The sequence below is a fragment of the Protopterus annectens genome, chromosome 13.part0, assembly GCF_019279795.1.
Source record: "Protopterus annectens isolate FY-2018-M chromosome 13.part0, PAN1.0, whole genome shotgun sequence".
NCBI classification, from domain to species: domain Eukaryota; kingdom Metazoa; phylum Chordata; order Ceratodontiformes; family Protopteridae; genus Protopterus; species Protopterus annectens.
The window spans coordinates 147627865-147646105 of record NC_056747.1 but is presented as its reverse complement, the minus strand read 5'-3'; the positions used below and the strand labels follow the sequence as shown (position 1 = coordinate 147646105).

Genomic DNA, 18241 nt, shown 5'->3' with positions numbered 1-18241 from the left:
TCAATTCTCAGCATTGCCCTTTGACTTATCTACTGGGCCCAGAGTATTCACAAAATGCCTGGCATCAGTAATCGCCCATTGCAGACTACAGGGAATTCAAATTTATCCATACCTGGACGACTGTCTGATACAAGGGGACAACAAAAGCAAGCTGACAACAGATTTACAAAGGGTCATTTACTTGCTTCAAGCACTGGGATACACAGTCAATTTACAAAAGTCAAGGCTGATACCATCCCAGACAAGGACTTTCCTGGGAGCGGAATTGGACACAGTAAGACAAATGGCATTCCTAACTACAGAAAAACAAAAGAACTCCCTCTTTACTTCTTGGCACTAACAAATCTGAACAAGTTAACAGCAAGAAAGGTACTGCAGGCCTTGGGTTTCATGGCATCATGCATAATCTTGGTTCCATTTGCCAGACTACATATGAGAAAGCTTCAGTGGTACCTAAAGAATTTATGGTCCCAACACAGACACAGCCTAGAAACGGAAATCCCACTAATACCATGCTTAAAACAGGAGTTCCTATGGTGGGCTCACGCATGCCAGTCAAACCCAGGCCTGCCCTTTCGCCAAGGTCAAGCAAGCCAGACCATCACAACAGATGCTTCAGACCTGGGATGGGGGCACATATGCTGGACAAATGCGTGCAAGGATTGTGGACACAGGACCAACTTCACCTGCACATCAACCTAAAAGAAATGCTGGCAGTAAAACTGGCAATCCAAAAGTTCAGACCATTTCTCAAGGAAGGCCAGTTGATGATAAGGACAGACAACACCACAGTCATGTGGTACATCAACAAACAGGGAGGCACTCATTCCTACCCCTATGCAGAATGACTTTGGAGCTGTGGACCCTGGCACTCAGCTACAACATCCAGTTACAGGCAATATTTCTACCAGGAAAAGAAAACTCTAGCAGATATGTTAAGCAGGACTACATCGGATGTCCACGAATGGCAGCTGCACCGGACATCTTCAAGACCATCTCAAGAAATGGGGAATGCCTCAGATAGATCTATTCGCATCACCTCTCAATCACCAGCTCAAAAATTCTGCACAAGGACATTCCACCCACTAGCATGGAAAGTGGACTCGCTCTCCTTCAGCTGGAAAGGACTAACAGCATATGCATTCCCACCTCTTCCTTGATACACAAAGTATTACTAAAAATCAAGGAGGAACGCCCAAGGATAATCCTGATAGCTCCAAACTGGCCAAGACAACATTGGTACCCACTGCTGAGGAGCATGTCTCGAACAATATGTGGCCAATACCCTGATGCCTTTGATGCTAACTCAGAACAACTACAGCACCATGCATCCAAACCTAAAACGTTGCAACTGACTGCATGGAACATCACATAGCAGCTGCTAATCCACAGCTTTCACAAAGAGTTAAAGACATTATTCTTGAAGCACGCAGACCTTCAACAAGAAGAAACTATGCTGGGAAATGGAAAAGGTTTGTCATTTGGAGCTCAGAAAGAGGTAAAGATGTATCAAACATAGATATGCCCAACATTCTGGAGTATCTGGCCGAACTACTTCATTCAGGCCTGTCCTATTCCTCCATCAAGATTCATGCATCAGCTATTTCAGCAGAATACAGCTTTGATCCACCTGTTTTTTCACACCCTTTGCTCAGGCAGTTCCTCAGAGGAATCAAGAATGTAAAACCTCCAAGGAAACCACCATTACCAGCCTGGGACTTGAACTTTGTGCTAGAAAAATTGACTCTATCACCTTTTGAACCAGCAGCAACAGCAGACCTGCAACACCTGTCATGGAAAACTGCTTTCCTACTGGCAATTACTTCAGCAAGGAGGGTTTCAGAACTACAGGCCTTAATGGCAGTGCAACCCTTTCTAATCTTCCACCAAGATAGAGTGTCCATGAGGACTAACCCTACATTTATGCCTAAGGTGGTATCCAGAGTGTCCTTAAACCAGGCAATCCACCTACCTACCTTCTTTCCCAACCCACAAAACAGAGGGGAAAGAATACTGCATACCTTGGATGTACATAGACAGCTACGCTACTACTTGGACAGAACAAAAAAACTTGCAGAAAGACTGACCAACTTTTCGTAGCCTATGCAACAGGAAGGGAAGGAAAAGCTATTTCCAAGCAGACAATCTCCAAATGGATAGGAAATTGCATACGATTCTGTTACTCCTTCCATGGAAAGCAAATTCCACAGAACATAAGACCTCATTCTACAAGGGCAACAGCCACTACCACAGCCTTCTTACGAGGAGTGGCTACCAAAGACATTATTGAGGCTACTTGGACCTCCGTGCATACATTTGCCAAGCATTATAATTTACCTCTATATTCCAGATCCCGAGCAGGGTTTGCCACTGCTGTTCTGCAAGGGATCCTAAACACACCATAATCTACCTTTATCCTCCTCCCCTAGTTGGCTATGGTATTCTACCCAGTTGTTATGACTGCAGATGCATCCATGAAGGACATAGTACAGTTTTGTACCTACCATAAATGTAGATGTCCGAATTGGATAGCATCTGCAGTCAGGATTACCCTCCCTCCTTCCCCTCTGTGGTACTCCTAGGGTGTTTACCCTTCTAATAGCTAGCTAGTGGGGGGACTTCTTTCATGGTGTATTTGTTTGTATTTATGTACATACATGCTTATTTTTGTGTTTACCTCTATCTTTTGGAAACATTGGCATCTATCCAAAATTTTAGCCTTCTAGAGGGCTTCTGGCATCTGGGGCAAGAAAGACTGAAGAAAATGGCGTCGGCTGATGCTTATATACCCGAAGACCAACAGAGATGACGTCGGGTGAAGTGCGACATCAGCCGAAGCCGGACCCGGACTTTGGAATCCGGCCGACTGAAGGGCTGCCTGACGACAGGACAACCCAGTTGTTATGACTGCAGATGCTATCCAATTCGGACATCTACATTTATGGTAGGTACAAAACTGTACTTTTTTTGTATTTTACTTTAGTCTTCAGAATTTTGAACTAGAAGGCTGATGTGTTGAAGTACATGCTTGTTTGTGTTGACAGTCTGAAGAACTTTCCTGTCAACTTTGCCTTCAAAAGGGAGGCTTTTTCTGAATCCTGTTGTTGCTACTTTTTAAGAGGTTAAACATTCTTTAAAGAGAGTCTGCGATTGTACTGACTGTGTTAAGGGCTGCAGCTGCTTCTGTAATGAGATATTTTGCCTGTGTATGTAATCAAAAGTTTTCAGGGGGTGTTATATCTGAGATTTTGAATTCTGCTTTGGATAACAAGGTTTTGTTTGGTCCTTCTGCTGCTGTGGTGCTCACTTTGCTGAAACAGACAAATTGATTCAAGGGGTTTCTAAGATTTTTCAGCTTTCTTTTCTTAAATTTACTAAATCCTGTGTTTCCTTGCTTTAAAAAAAGTATGCAGACCCAACAAGCTTCTGGAAGCAGGGTTCAAAGAAAAAGTGGCAGGAAGGATCAGTTAAAAAGCAGGGATCCTTTCAGAAAAAGGGATAGTCCTGCAATTCAGTATGCTGCCTGGATACCCGTTCTTGCACCTTTTCCCTTCTCAACCTGTTTGTGTCGAGTTCAAGATGTTGACCTTACAAGAAGGCCTATTGGAGCTGTCAGAGTTAAGAGCTTCCCTAAATTTTTTTGTTTGTCTGGTTTACAATATCAGTTTTCTGTTTTGCCCTTTGAGTTGTCTCCAGCTCCAAGGGTGTTTACAAAGTTTCTAGCACCGGTGATAGCAAATCGCAGACTGCAGGGCCCTTCACATTATCCATATTTAATTATTTAATTGACTTGCTTATCTTTGCAGTCTTTTTCCATATGTCAGGTGTGCGTTTCATGGGTCACAAATCTCCTTTTCATCCTTGGTTATCAAAAAGAACAGCAGTCAGTAATTTGGTAATTTTTCTAGGATGGTACTTTCCTGCAAAGGGCATTCATAACTGTGAATAAAGTGGACTTGTATCTGAAAAGCTTCCTGAGTTTCTCCAGTTAGTCTCAGACTACAGCCAGTGTTTCTGTGTATTCTGGAATTTATTGGCATGCATAGGTGTTCTTCGTGTTTCACTGTTGCAGTCATCACCTGTGGGTTATCCCTGCTGTGGTAGCCCTTGGCCGGCCCAAATACTAGAGTCAGTTTTTCTGCATCTGCTGCTGTCGCTTGCTGACTGACGTCAGGGTATCAGTGCTATAAGTAAACACCAAAAAATCGCCTGGCAACTCCAATAGAGGGCCCGCAACACAACTGGATGAATGAATATAAAAAGTATATTTTATTTTGTTTATTCAATGGTATACGCTTTGCACAAAGCTTTGTGCAAAGCGTCATTTCCGCTTTGTTTGGATCAGTGCTATAAGGCAAGGCAGCTAACACCATTACATCAGTCTTTCTTGCTGAGGAGCCCGTAGCAGAAGCAGTTCACAAATGTGCCAGTTGGTCGCTACCAGAGTTCGAATTACAGCTGAAAACGTCTAAAGCTAAATACCCTGTTGGGGATTCTTTTTTCTTGCACTAACCGATGTCCAAAAAAGTTAACAATGGTCTCCCCTGTGGATAGCAGATCTCACACCGAGACTTCCATTCATACTGCGTCACTTGTTTAGGCCCAGACCACTACGTACCCCCTTGCCAGTACTGTGCCCTCTTTAATGCGATAACCATTCATCGTAAAGCTCTTATTATAGACAAGTATTTTCATCTTCCGTCTTCGCATTCCGAAATAGCGTCCATCAGCCAACAATCCATAGACATACCGAAAAAACGTAGCGATAAAGAAAAGAGAGAGACCATACAAGGCTCAGTTATCTGGAATTCATTGAGGTGCTTTTGCAGCCCCTGATGCCTGAAAGTATCTATGCAGTCCTCTACCGAGACCCTTTCAGAGTCAGATATGCTGCAGTAATCATCTTCGTCTTTTGAGCCTTTGGTTGTCTCTGCCTCAGTTGGGTCCGGAGCCGCAACGCAGGCATCGGCTTCGAGGAGGCCTTTCGCACTGAATCTAGACAAAAATATGACGTCTTCTCATCTGACTACCGTTTCTCTCTACTCTTAGGCCTAGAACCAGGCCACTCCTAGAAAATCTACCTCTAGCCACCATCTTACTCCTGCTCCACCACCCCAAGCCCAAATGCTTAAAATGGCAGAGGATCTTATCTCCCTTATTAGGGGTAGTCAGGCCACAACTTCTGAAAGGAAAAGACACCCTTCTCCTGAAATAATGACAGAACAGGATTCTGAGGAGTCTGATTATTCAGAGTTTGAAGAGGAACAACCTCTAACTGCTTATGAGGATTCAGTTGCAGAGGAATCTATCCCTTCTGCCTCCTCACCAGAAGACCTTTCCTTTGGGGAAACCCTTCACTCTCTCAGGGAACATTTCCACTGGAAATCTCAGGACTTCCCCCAGTCTAAGAAGTGACTTAAGAGAGTTTCTATACCTGCCCCAGCACAGACCCCTGGCCATCCCCCCTGTCTTAGAAGCGATGGATGAAGTTTTCCATGAATCCAGCTTAGCCCCTGAACCCAGTAAACCTGACAGGTATTACAGAGTACCGGATTCTCACAAATACTTGTACAGAAATCCTGCTGCAGACCCAGAGGTCATTACACAGGGGCCTAGGGACCCAAAGGAGCTAAGGCTAGTTCGGCATAAAATCCTATTCCCTCTGACAAGGATTCCAGAGCTCTGGACAGATGAGGTAAAAAAGTATACACCTCTGCAACCTTAGCTATCAGAGCACTTATCTGTCAGTTCCATATGCTAAAATATCAATAACACACTTTGGAACTATTAAAACAAAATATTTCAACCTTTCCTGATTGTGCCTGTTCGAAAGAGTTGGCAGATTTACTGCACTCTACTTGTCAAGTGGCCAAACACTCATTACACTGTGGATATGATGCCCTGGAAGCCTCAAGCAGGCAGGGCAGCAGTGTCAGGATCTGTCATTAGGGAGACATGCATGGTTGAAGGAACAACCTCTGCCTGATCATGTCAAGTCTAAATTAATTGATGCACCCTTGGATAAGGACTGCTTGTTTGAAGTAAAAGCAGAAGAGGTGCTTAAAAAGATGGAAGACAAAACAAAATCTATGCAAACAGTAAAAGATTTCTTTCAAGTTCAACCTCTTAGGTTCAGCAGGAATTTTCCCTCTAAGCACTGGTCCTTTCCTGCACCTAGCAGACAGGGTCAAGGTAAACCCCGCAGGGACAGACCATTCAGGCCCCTATCCCAGGAACAACAGAGAACCAAACAGTGGACCACCTCCACCCCAAAAGCAGGGAGTTCTAAGCCATCCTTCTGTGGCAAAAACTCTCAATGACTCCCTCTCTCCCCTCTGCCCTCCTTTCACTCACCAAAGGCTAGGAGGAAAGCTCTCCCTCTGCAAAGAAAATAGTCTTTCAGTAACAAAGGACCAATGGGTCTTAAAGATAATTTTTCATGGATACAAATTCTCTTTCAACGAACTCCCAATTTGAAGAGGTTTCCCAGACTTACCCCCAAGTCTGTGGGCAGAGGCATTGAAACAAGTCCAAACTCTCATATCCCAGGGGGCAGTAGAACCTGTTCCCCCCCAGATCAAACAGGCAAAGGCTTTTATTCCAGAGTATTCCTTGTTCCCAGAAAAGAGGGCAGTTGGCGCCCCATCCTGGATCTATCCATTCTGAACACCTTCCTGGTGATCCCCAAATTCAAAATGCTAACTTTGCAGCAGCTACTGCCTATCCTGACAAAAAAATGCCTGGTTAGTGACCGTAGAGCTAATGGATACCAACTTCCACATCCCCACATGGGAATCCTGCAGGAAATTCCTGTGCTTCAGAGCAGGCTCACAACACTTTCAGTTCTCTGCACTACCCTTTGGCTTATCTACTTCTCCCAAGGTATTCACCAAATGCTTAGCCCAGCCATGGCATTTTGCAGACAGAGAAAAATACAGATTTAACTTATCTGGTCGACTGCCTCATTCAGGCAGAGTGCAAAGAAAAGTTGCTCCAGGACCTCCTGTTTGTCAAAACCCTCCTAACTTCCTTAGGGTTCACCATCAACGAAAAGAAATGAAAGCAAACACCCTCCAGGAAAATCATTTTTTTGGGAGCACTGCTGGACACAGCATCCCAAATGGCCTTCCTATCCCCAGAAAATCCGAGTTTCCTGCTTCTCTACTTTTCCCAGCTGGCTTCAAGAAGTCACCTCACTGCGAGGAAGTTCCAAGCCTTAGAGTACATGGCATCTTGTATCCTTCTAGTCCCTCTGGCCAGATTTCATATGAGAAAACTTCAGTGGTATCTAAAGAACCTTTTGCGTCAGCACACTCAACCACTACAGACCTGTCTCCCTCTGATCTCCTGTATAAGGGCCGAGTTTCTCTGGTGGGCAGGGGCCTGTGCCAAGAACAAGAGTCTTCCCTTCACCCTTCGCCCTGCCATGTAGAACATTACCACCGACTCCTCAGACATTGCTTGGGTCACTCACCCAGAAGGCAGGCGCACCCAAGGCCTTTTGGATACCCATCACCTTCCCTTACACATCAACCAGAAGGAAATGATGGCAGTACAAAAGGCTCTGACATCCTTCAAACCCCATCTCAAGCCAGGGGTTCTCCTTGTCAGAACAGACAACACCACAGTAATGTGGTACATCAGCAAACAGGGAGGGACCCAGTCTTATCCTCTGTGTAGGCTAGCCATGAACCTCTGGTTGACAGCCTCTTCCATGGGACTATACCTAATAGCCCAATTCCTACGAGGGATCAGCAACACCCTGCCAGACCACTTAAGCAAGAACTTACTGGACCCCCACAAGTGGCAGCTCCACAGGAAAATCTTTTCACAGATCACTCACGAGTGGGGGACTCCGGAGGTGGATCTCTTTCTTCGCATCTCAACCATCAGCTGAAAAAATTCTGTACCAGGGGGCATCACCACCTAGCGTGGAAGGTGGATGCCTTGACCTTCCCCTGAAACACCCTCTTTGTGTACGCATTCCCAACTCTCCCTCTTATTCCAAGGTACTGATCAAAATAAGGGAGGAGTGACCAAAGGCCATCCTCATTGCTCCAGATTGGCCCAGACAACATTGGTACCCCTTACTGCGCAGCCTGACATTACAGCCTCCCAGGCAGCTTGCCCTGATCTCAGACCTCCTAACTCTGGTGAGGGGGGGTGCTGCACCCAGACTTGCAGACTCTCAAACTATCAACATGGCTAATACCCTAAAGGCAAACAAGGGACCCCAGTTGAGCAAAATCGGTCCTAGACATTATCACAGAGGCCAGAAGGCCCAGCACCAGAACATCTTACGCAGGTAAATGGAAATTATTCTGCTCCTGGAGCCTGTTCAGAGGGGGCAATACCTCACAACATCCCATCCCTCTTATCCTGGACTACCTAGTGGAGCTGCTTAATAGTGGCCTCTCCTTCTCTTCTATTGGAATCCATGCCTCAGCTAGAAGGGTTGCAGAACTTCAGGCACTGATGGCCATTGAGCCCTTCATTATTTTCCATGCAGACAGGGTTTCTCTGAGGACATATCCCTCCTTTATGCCCAAGGTGGTATCTAATGTGACTCTCAATCAGGCCATGCATCTACCCACCTTCTTTCCTAACCCTCAAAACAAGAGGGAAATCATTTTGCACTCACTAGATGTGCACAGACAGCTCAGATACTATCTGGACCGTACTAACCCCTTCAGGAAAACAGACCAACTACTTGTTAGCTTTGCCCCAGGGGCAGAGGGGAAGCCCATTTCCAAGCAAACCATTTCCAAGTGGATATCACACTGTATCCATTTTTGCTACAGATTACATGGGGACCCCCCCCAAATGTATTTGAACCCATTCCACTAGGACAGCCTCCACTTCCACAGCATTCCTTACAGGAGTTCCTACCAGGGGCATCCTGAAAGTTGCCACCTGGACTTCTGTCCATACCTTTACCAAGCATTTCCACCTACCTGTATATTCTAAGGCTAGGGGTAGGGTTTGCCTCTGCAGGGCTTGCTGACCCAGGCCTAGGTCTTTTACTAATCCTACCACCCCTCTCCTCAGCTTTGGGAATCCTCCCACAGGTGATGACTGCAACAGTGAAACACGAAGAACATAGTACAGTTGTGTACACTTAGCATAAATGTAGGTATTCAAATGTATTCACTGTTGCAGTCCTGGTTTCCCTCCCTCCTTCCCTCTTGTATCTTTTTTCTTTAGGGAGACATAAGCTTCTGTAGGTGCCTTTTAGCCACCAGGACCTCTTTACCTTATTACTTGGACTTCTGACTGGTTACGGCAAGAAAAAACTGATATAATGGCGTCGGCGGCCTTGCTTTATAGCACTGACACCCTGACGTCAGTCAGCAAGCGACAGCAGCCGATGCATAAAAACATTGACTCTGGTATTCAGGCCAGCCGAAGGCTACCACAGCAGGGATAACCCACAGGTGACTGCAACAGCGATTATATTCAAACATTTACATTTATTGTAAGTGCACACAACTGTACGTTCTCATGATTGCTCTTGCCAGGTTACATATGAAAAACTCCAAAACTCCCTTTGGAGAGCAAGAAAGTCCTGAAAGTTTTTGGCACACGGGCTGCTGTCTTTCTCCTTTAGAGCTTGAGCTACAGCAGCCTGGTCATGTGTGTGGAGGGGAGCCAGAGACTTTGGAAGATTGTCCAGTTTGTTAGGATATAATCTATCTAACTAAAGGCTACTGCAACATTGGCTACTTCATACACAACTGTACTTGCTTAAGAGAGGAAAGGAGTGATGTAATGAGAAGCCTTTTAGAAATAAGTGAACAGTTAATTGAAAGCAGTGTGATAGCAGTTAGTGCGAGGAAAAGAGGGATAATAAAGAGCATTGGGATTTTCTGTACTGTGCAGTGGCAGAGGTGGGGAAAAATAGAGCAGAATGTGGTAAAAAGTCGTAGTAGTGCAGAATAGTTGCTTTCAAAATGTAGCCAGTGTGAAAAGGTGGATTGTGGAGACAGAGAGTTAAGAGTTTAATGGGCCTTTTATTGTATTTTCATTTCTCTGCACACTTTTGTATCTGACGTCTGAGTAATTTGCTTCGCTTTCTATAGAAAGCAGTATTTTGCTGATCAAACATCATTGAGGAATTAGTTGATTTGATCTAGTCTACATAGCAAGCATTCCATCTTTACTGTCATTTGGGGAAGGAGGTCGTCACACTTGTTAGTAATGATTTCAAGGAGTCTCTTCTTTCTTTTTCAGAAACTATGTTTTCAGATGTCCAAAGGTCTCTGAAATCTGCCTGTATATTGTTGGCAAAAATGTTCACCTTCTGTTCTTTCCTTACTTTTGTTTCCAGTTCTTCCACGCATTCTGAAAGTCCTCTAGATTGGTGACAGCATTTCAGATTAGCTGTGCCATTGGATAAATGTTCACATCTCAGAATGAGAGGTATTTGAGACATGTTACAAGATACATTTTTTGTTTTTTTAAGTCCTCATGAAAACATTCAAAAGGTGTCCCATTTTCCTTTGATGGCTAGCTCTTATTTTTAGAAGTTAGTAATAGATTGGGTATTGCTTCCTAAGAAATACTTGCATTTTTCCCAAAAATCAGAATCAGTGGAGATCTGTTGTATGTTTTTCCAGCCTGAGTAGGTACCTTTAAATGAAAACAAAGTTTGAGATGCTCATTATCCAGTCCTTCATTCTATTTTTAGAACGCATTTAAGATCATTATTGGATTGAAAGTTCAGTGGCATATTTCAAGATGCTGTCCTCACGTGAAGGTTCTAAAATTCCGCCTGGGAATCTTGATTTCCAGTTTACAGCTCTACCTTTTGGATTTGCCTTTGTACCCTTGTTGCAGTTTGCGTCCTTTGCATTTCAGAGATTCACATCCTATTTTTCCTGGATGATGCTGCTTCAGGCCTCTTCCCACATGATAGGTGTTAGATGGTTTTATGGTTTATTAGGTTTGATTGTGAACTATAAAAAGTCAAATCCAATATCTTGTCAACTAAGTATGTTTCTTTGTCCTTGCGGGATTATGATGCCTTTTGATAAAAGGAAATCAGTCTGTGCCATTTCCTGTTTCATCAATTTGTCCATTAGTTTAGCTGCCAGCCAGATTGTTCCAGGCCTTTTTGTGGTCACATGTTAACCAGCACAGTACCAAGGTTTGCTTGAAGTTTTCTCATTATTTTTGGTGCTTATGACATCGGTTGTTAAAGCTGGATAATCCCTTGACACCTCTGATCAAGAAGCTCAGTGCCCTCCCCTTGTTTATTCGAATCAGTACAGACCTTCTCTCACCATCTCAGAAATTCTCGTACTTAATCCAACTGAGCCACCTTCAAACTCCAGAAGGGTCCCTTGAGCCTGCCCTAGATGCTAAAAAGTAATTTGAAGCCTCCCCCATAAAGAATTGCTCTGTGTAGAAGTAGATTGATCCCTAGATAGAACTACTTGAGAACCTATGCACTAGCATGTTCATTAAACATTGACGGGGGGGGGGGGGGGTTTGTTCACCTGAACTTCTGCTTTGGCTGAGGTTTTGTTTCCCTTTGTACTTGAACTTGCACATTAGTTAAATGGCATATTGGTACTGACATTGGTAGCTTTCATTTTGTTGAATTCTTTAGATGGTAACTGGGGACACCACCGTGATGAGGTACATAAACACTGTAGCCTACATTAAAAACAGCTTTGCAGGATGGCCATGTGGCTATAGGAGCTAGTGTTTAACTGTAGATGGTGACCATTTGTTTTTCAAGGAAATTTTCAGTGGCAGTGGTTCGTTATTGTCATTTGTTCTTTTTGTGCAGCAGCATCACAGGTCATAACACAAGTACTGAGGTGCTAGTCCATGTATGGTTTCCTAGACTGCCATTTCTTGCTTCTGTTCCAAATGGTCCGCTCAGGTTTAGGACAAGATGTCAGATCCATTAACAAGTCAACAGGAATGGTACATTCTGTACACCATTCCATCTCTTCTCTTCTTTTGGTTCACAGTTCTGTTAAAAGCAAGAATAGAATAGAAAATGTTCTCTTGATTCCAATTCCGTTCAAGAAGGACCATCAGCTAAGTTGCATTCCTTGTTTTATTCACTTTCTCTTTCACAAGTTTTCACCAGGAACATGTGGAGAAAGCCTGGCTAATAGGTGTTAATCCTTCTCCCCTATCAGTATTTGGTGATATGACTGAGCTTCTTGGAAGTTTCTCTTGGATGTAAGTGCAGTAAAAACCTATAAACCTTGGGAGGTTTCACTTTTAACTCTTGAGATGTTTCCTAAAGTGGTTATTCACCTTAATACCTTTAAAAAGAAACTTCCACTTTAGTGGGGCTTAAATAATGTTCCAGAATGACTGACCAAGCATAATATCTGCTTTTTTGGTAACTTTCAAGTTTCATACCCAGAAGGCAGGCTTGCTTTTAACCATCACCTCATTCAAGACATAATTCCATTTTGTCTAATCTCTCAAGATACTGCATTTAATCAAAGATAAAACTTTCTTCTGCATTATGCTGCCAGTTTTCTATGCCACAGAACAAGGGGGAAGGGACCTTAAACATTCTGAATGTCTCTCATTAAACTTGGGTATTATCTGTTGTAAACCCAGGAGTTTGGGCACTAGGAAGAGCTGTTTCCTTCATACCAGGCAGGTGGGGTAAGCATGTCTGAAAGCAAGTACTGTCTAAATGGCTAACAAACTGCATTACCTTTTTTTGTGAGTAAAACAGAAAGGGCTTGAGGGGGCTTGTGAAAGGCATCTCTAACAGGACAGCAGCCTTCACTGCAGCCACCTCTATTTGAGTAACTCACATGGGCCACAGTGCAAACTTTCTAAAGACGCTAAAGTCTGGACCTTAATTCAGGGAAGATGGCTGGGTTGCTACAGCTTTTCCACGGGGTATGCTCTAGTTGCCTCTTTTCTTTTGGGACATCTATTGCCCCCATGCTCTTCTTATGGGTGAGAAATCATGCTGCAACAGTAAACCCTATGACGAACATAGTACAGTTTTGTGCATGTACTTGCCTGACAGTCTTATGTTCACATAACTGCAGGGTAAGCTCCTGTCCTCTTCCTCCATCCTTAATCTAGGAGCCTTACCTCCTCTGTACTAAAAGGGCAAGATGCTGGCAGAGGCAAGGTACCCTGTTCAGGATAAATTGTCAGTACTTCAGTACTTATCGAGGGAGCTGTCTCGCAAGAGAAGGCAATAGTTTAAGACCTTGGAAGCTTTATGGACTGGAGACGGAAGGGGTATTTTCTCTTTAATGTAAGGCACACTTGCAATTGGCCATCTTGACCAAAAAAAAGGTGAGTGTTGAAAATGGAACGTCCCACTCTCTGTTTGAGCAGAGTCCTCCAATATCTTGACTACGTGAGAAACCCTGCCCCAGTGTGGAAATATCTGTGCAGTCATGGATGTCAGAGTAAGATGGTGGAAGTCCACCTGTAGCTAATTCCCATTTGTTTGGAATCATAATGCAGCAGTCACTATACTAAAACATCTTCCATTATTATGAGTATTCCTGTCAGGTGTACTTTTGCAGGAGGCAGACTGCATCCTCCACACACCTCTGCAACTGTAAACATTAACCAGATTCACTGTGTGTTGAGGACAAAGGAAATAAAAAAAAACTTACTTGACTCCAAGATTGCTGAATTTTGGGGGCATGAATCACTCGCTGTCCATTGAATGGAGAGTTGACAAATCATGACTGATCACATTACACTCAACAAAAGTGTGATCTGAAGAAAACCGTATTACCTTGTGATCTTTGTGAGTAAGCACCAAGGCTGTTACGACATCATTTATGGAGCCTTTTTACCAGTAGTGAATTGTTTTCCTTTTCCCCTTCATTATTCATACTTGCAATTCATGCCCAAAGCATGTTTTGTATGTGTAGCTTCTTCATCACACTGCTCATTTTGCTTAGGGATACATTATTGTATGAAACATCTTTTGGGATGACTTTTGTGTAGGCCCTTTGCTGTAAGCATTCTTCCCAGACTTTGCTGCTGGTGACTGTAATTTGAGTAAACCCCAATTTGGAGATTTGACTCCAAGAGTAGATTGCAACTGGGCTGCTCAGTCCTGAGAGGAGATTTTGGGAACAACATGCTGGAGGACTGGCACCATATGACGTCCTGGATTACACAATCCTGTAAGGTTTTCTGGCAGTTAAAAATCTATTGTCACATTTGTAACTTTCATAAGCCGCTACACACACACACACTACTTGTCTTCAGTTATGTATCCGGTACTGTACATGTTGTAATGCATTTATGTATTAAACCATATATTAGATGCTATGATTTCATTCATTAACCCTCTAATTACTCAATCCATTTGATGGATGTGGAAGAGCCAGAAACACCTTGGGACTCAGTGGGGGAAAGGCAGTGAAACAAATTCTGGACAGGGTGCATATATTCCATTTAAGAACACTGAGGCAAAAAAAAAAGTGATTAAAAGACAAAGCATAAAAGCCTGAATTTTTTTGTACTGCATTTGGGAAGGGGAAGTAACCCTGTATATCTCCCACATGGGAACCAAACATATAGTATAGGGTACAGTATTAGTCATACACACCCTGTTCTGCTAATGTAGTCTAAATCCTGGTTTTAGATAGTCTTGGTTTACTCCATGCTTCAGTGCAGCTTGCCCTTTGCAAAAATTGCTCTTTTGTCATGACCTTGTAAATAATTTATTTGCTTTACTATCATGAGTTAATCACAGTGTCGTTGGTGAGTAACAACCGGGCTAGCTGTGAGGATTCACATTGTGGTTTCATTTAGAAAGAGTGAAGTAGAAAAACACATGCAACTCAAGTATATATAAAATATTTATGGTTGAATGGATTTATGTTTAAAATATGATTGCATTTATCATGTAGTGTTTGAATGTTTGCACTGGTAGGTACATAACTAATAATGTATTCAAATATATTTAGATCCTTTGAGCCAGTTTTGTATTCCTCATATATTGTGATAATTTGACATTTGCTTGTTAGGATGTCAGTGTTGTGTCTCTGTCTTGAGTCATGGCTGAAAAGCTTTCATTTAGTTAAATAAAAATCCCACTGAATGGGAGTATAATGCCTTGCCTTCAGTTTGTACTGGTCTGTTCCCGCAAACTGATACTGCATACCAAGAAATTGATTGTTTTTTTAAAAAAAAAATCATTGGTTCATTCTTTCTCTTTCACTTGCTTTGTCCCATTGAAATATATCTGTCTTGGCAAACGGAGGGTGTAAAGCAGATACCCAGTTGTAAAATAAAGCTGGTCCATCATACAACGCACACACTGCACAGAAATGTATGAGCAATTCAATGGATCACCAGTTCACCTAACTGCATGTCTGTGGGATAATGGAGGACACAAGAGAGCATGACAAAATTCTTTGCAGGCACACTGAGGGCATGCTGTCTCCCCATTGAAGGCACGTCATCTGGGAAATAAACCAGACATCCAAGAGTCACAAGACAGAAACACTAACTGGTACTTCTCCTGTCTACAGTTTTGTGTGTGTGCATATGTATGTATATATATATATATATATATATATATATATATATATATATATCTTTAGAGAGAGAGAGAGATGACTGGATACAGCTATATCTAACAGAAAGCCTTTTCTCTTTCCTAGGGATTTTATATTGCCTTACAACTAGTTGCATGTGCACAGAATGGCCATGACGTTAATATGAATAGTCTAAATCTTAGTGTCCCACCAGCAAAATTTGTAAGTTTTTTCAACTTTTACAGTAAATGTTTAAATTGCTTATTAACTTTCCTGTTTTGTCATTTTTTTTTTACTTTTCCTTGAAGTTGCTTTTATGTTTTAAAATGATCATGTAAATTATATGGTGCTGAAAAAAGATACATTTCCTGTTAAGTACTTTCTTGCTACAGTCTACAGATATTTAGAAATATACTGAAATGTCTCAATAGTATTGTTTGTATTTTTATGTAGCTCTGTGTTTCTGGGGTGGTCCCATTTTCTTTTGGAGAGTTTGTTTATATTTCCACTGGGGAGGCACAAGCCAGTGTATTTCTTCGTGCTGGTCCCAAGCCCAGATAAATGGGGAGGGTTGCGTCAGGGAGGGCATCCGGTGTAAAACGTTTGCCGAATGACATATGTGGACAACAATACAGATTTACATACCAGATCGGTTGAGGCCCGGGTTAACAATGACCACCACCAATACTGTTAGCCAATAGGGTGCTGGTGGAAATTGGCCAACTGTTGGCCAAAGGAGAAGAGGAGGAGGAAGGCATGCCTGAAGGTAGGAAGAGAGGAGAAAGGTTAGGAGTGTGGTAGTGAGGGTAGGAACTTTGAATGTTGGCAGTATGATTGGTATAGGGAGCGACCCAGCTGATATGATGGACAGAAGGAAGGTTTGGTATATTGTGTGTGCAAAAGACCAGGTGGAAGGGGAGTAAGGCCAGGTGTATCGGAGGAGGGTTCAAATTGTTCTATCATGGTATGGATGGGAGGAGAAATGAGGTAGGGGTTATCTTGAAGGAACAGTATGCCAAGAGTGTTTTGGAGGTGAAGAGTGTCGGATAGAGTGGTGATTATGAAGCTGGAAATTGATGGTGTAATGGTGAATGTTGTTAGTGCATATGCTTCACAAGTTGGGTGTGCGATGGATGAGAGAGAAAAATTTTGGAGTGAGTTGGATGAAGGGGTGATTGTACCCATGGGTGAGAGAGTGGTTACTGGAGCAGATTTCAGTGGGCATGTTGGTGAAGGGAACAGAGAGGATGAGGAAGTGATAGGTAGGTATGGTGTTAAGGAGAGGAATGCAGAAGGTCAGATGGTAGTGGATTTTGTGAAAAGGATGGACATGGCTGTGGTGCATACATAACTTAAGAGGGAGGAGCATAGGGTTACAAACGAGTGGAGGAAGATGCAAATAGATGGATTATATCCTATGACAGGAGGGCCAGTTTGAAGGAGATTGGAGACTGTAAAATGGTGACAGGGGCAAGTATAGTTAGGCAGCATAGAATGGTGGGCTTGTTGGATGACTTTGGTGATCAAGAGGAGGAGTGTGAGGGCAGCACCAAGGATCAAATGGTGGAAATGGAAAAAGGGTGATTGTGAGGTGGAGTTCAGGGAAGAGTTAAGACGGGCACTAAGTGGCAGTGAAGAGTTGCCGAATAGCTGGGTAACTTCAGCAGAGCTAGTAAGGGAGACAGCTAGATAGGTGCTTGATGTGACATCTGGACAGAGGAAGGAGGACAAGGAGACCTGGTGGTGGAATGAGGAAGTACAGGAGTGTATACAGAGAAGAGGTTGGCAAAGAAGAAATGGGATTGTCAGAGAGATGAAGAAAGTAGACAGGAGTATAAGGAGATGAGGTGCATGGCAAAGAGAGAGGTGACGAAGGCTAAGGATAAGGCATATGAAGAGTTGTATGAAAGGTTGGACACTAAGGAGGGAAAAAAGGACCTGTACCGATGGGCTAGAGCGAGGGACCGAGCTAGGAAAGATATGCAGCAGGTAAGGGTGATAAAGGATGATGAGGGGAAACATACTCACAAGCGAGGAGGGTGTGTTGAGCAGATGGAAAAGGTACTTTGAGGGGCTATTGAATGAAGAGAATGAGAGAGAGAGAAAAGGTTGGACGATGTGGTGATAGTGAATCAGGAAGTGCAACGGATTAGCAAGGAAGGAAGTAAGGATAGCTATGAAGAGGCTGAAGAATGAAAAGGCTGTTGGTCCAGATGACATACCTGTGGAAGCATGGAGGTGTTTAAGAGAAATGGCAGTGGAGTTTTTAACCAGATTGTTTAATGAAATCTTGGAAAGTGAGAGAATGCCTGAGGAGTGGAGAAAGTATTTTGGTACCGATCTTTAAGAATAAGGGTGATGTGCAGAGCTGTAGTAACTGCAAAGGGAAAAAACTGATCAGTCACAGCATGAAGTTATGGGAAAGAGTAGTGGAAGCTATGTTAAGAAGTGAGGCGATGATTAGTGATCTGCAATATGGTTTCATGCCAGGAAAGAGCACTACAGATGCAATATTTTCTTTGAGAATGTTGATGGAAAAGTACAGAGGAGGTCAGAAGGAGTTGCATTGTGTCTTTGTGGACTTGTATGACAGGGTGCCTAGAGTGGAGTTGTGGTATTGTCTGAGGAAGTAGGGAGTGGCAGAGAAGTATGTAAGAGTGGTATAGGATATATATGAGGGTAGTGTGACAACTGTGACGTCTGCGGTGGGAGTGACGGATGCGTTTAAGTTGTAG

General features: G+C 43.2%; 1 protein-coding gene across 1 annotated transcript in view; it reads left to right on the top strand.

Annotated features, from left to right (window-relative positions):
- EPS15L1 (epidermal growth factor receptor pathway substrate 15 like 1) overlaps positions 1 to 18241 on the top strand; it is a 3892050-nt gene that overhangs the window by 743442 nt on the left and 3130367 nt on the right. Inside the window, exon 5 of the mRNA XM_044090736.1 lies at positions 15633 to 15728. Coding sequence (XP_043946671.1) covers positions 15633 to 15728 — 96 coding nt within the window. The remainder of the gene's footprint in view (positions 1 to 15632; positions 15729 to 18241) is intronic.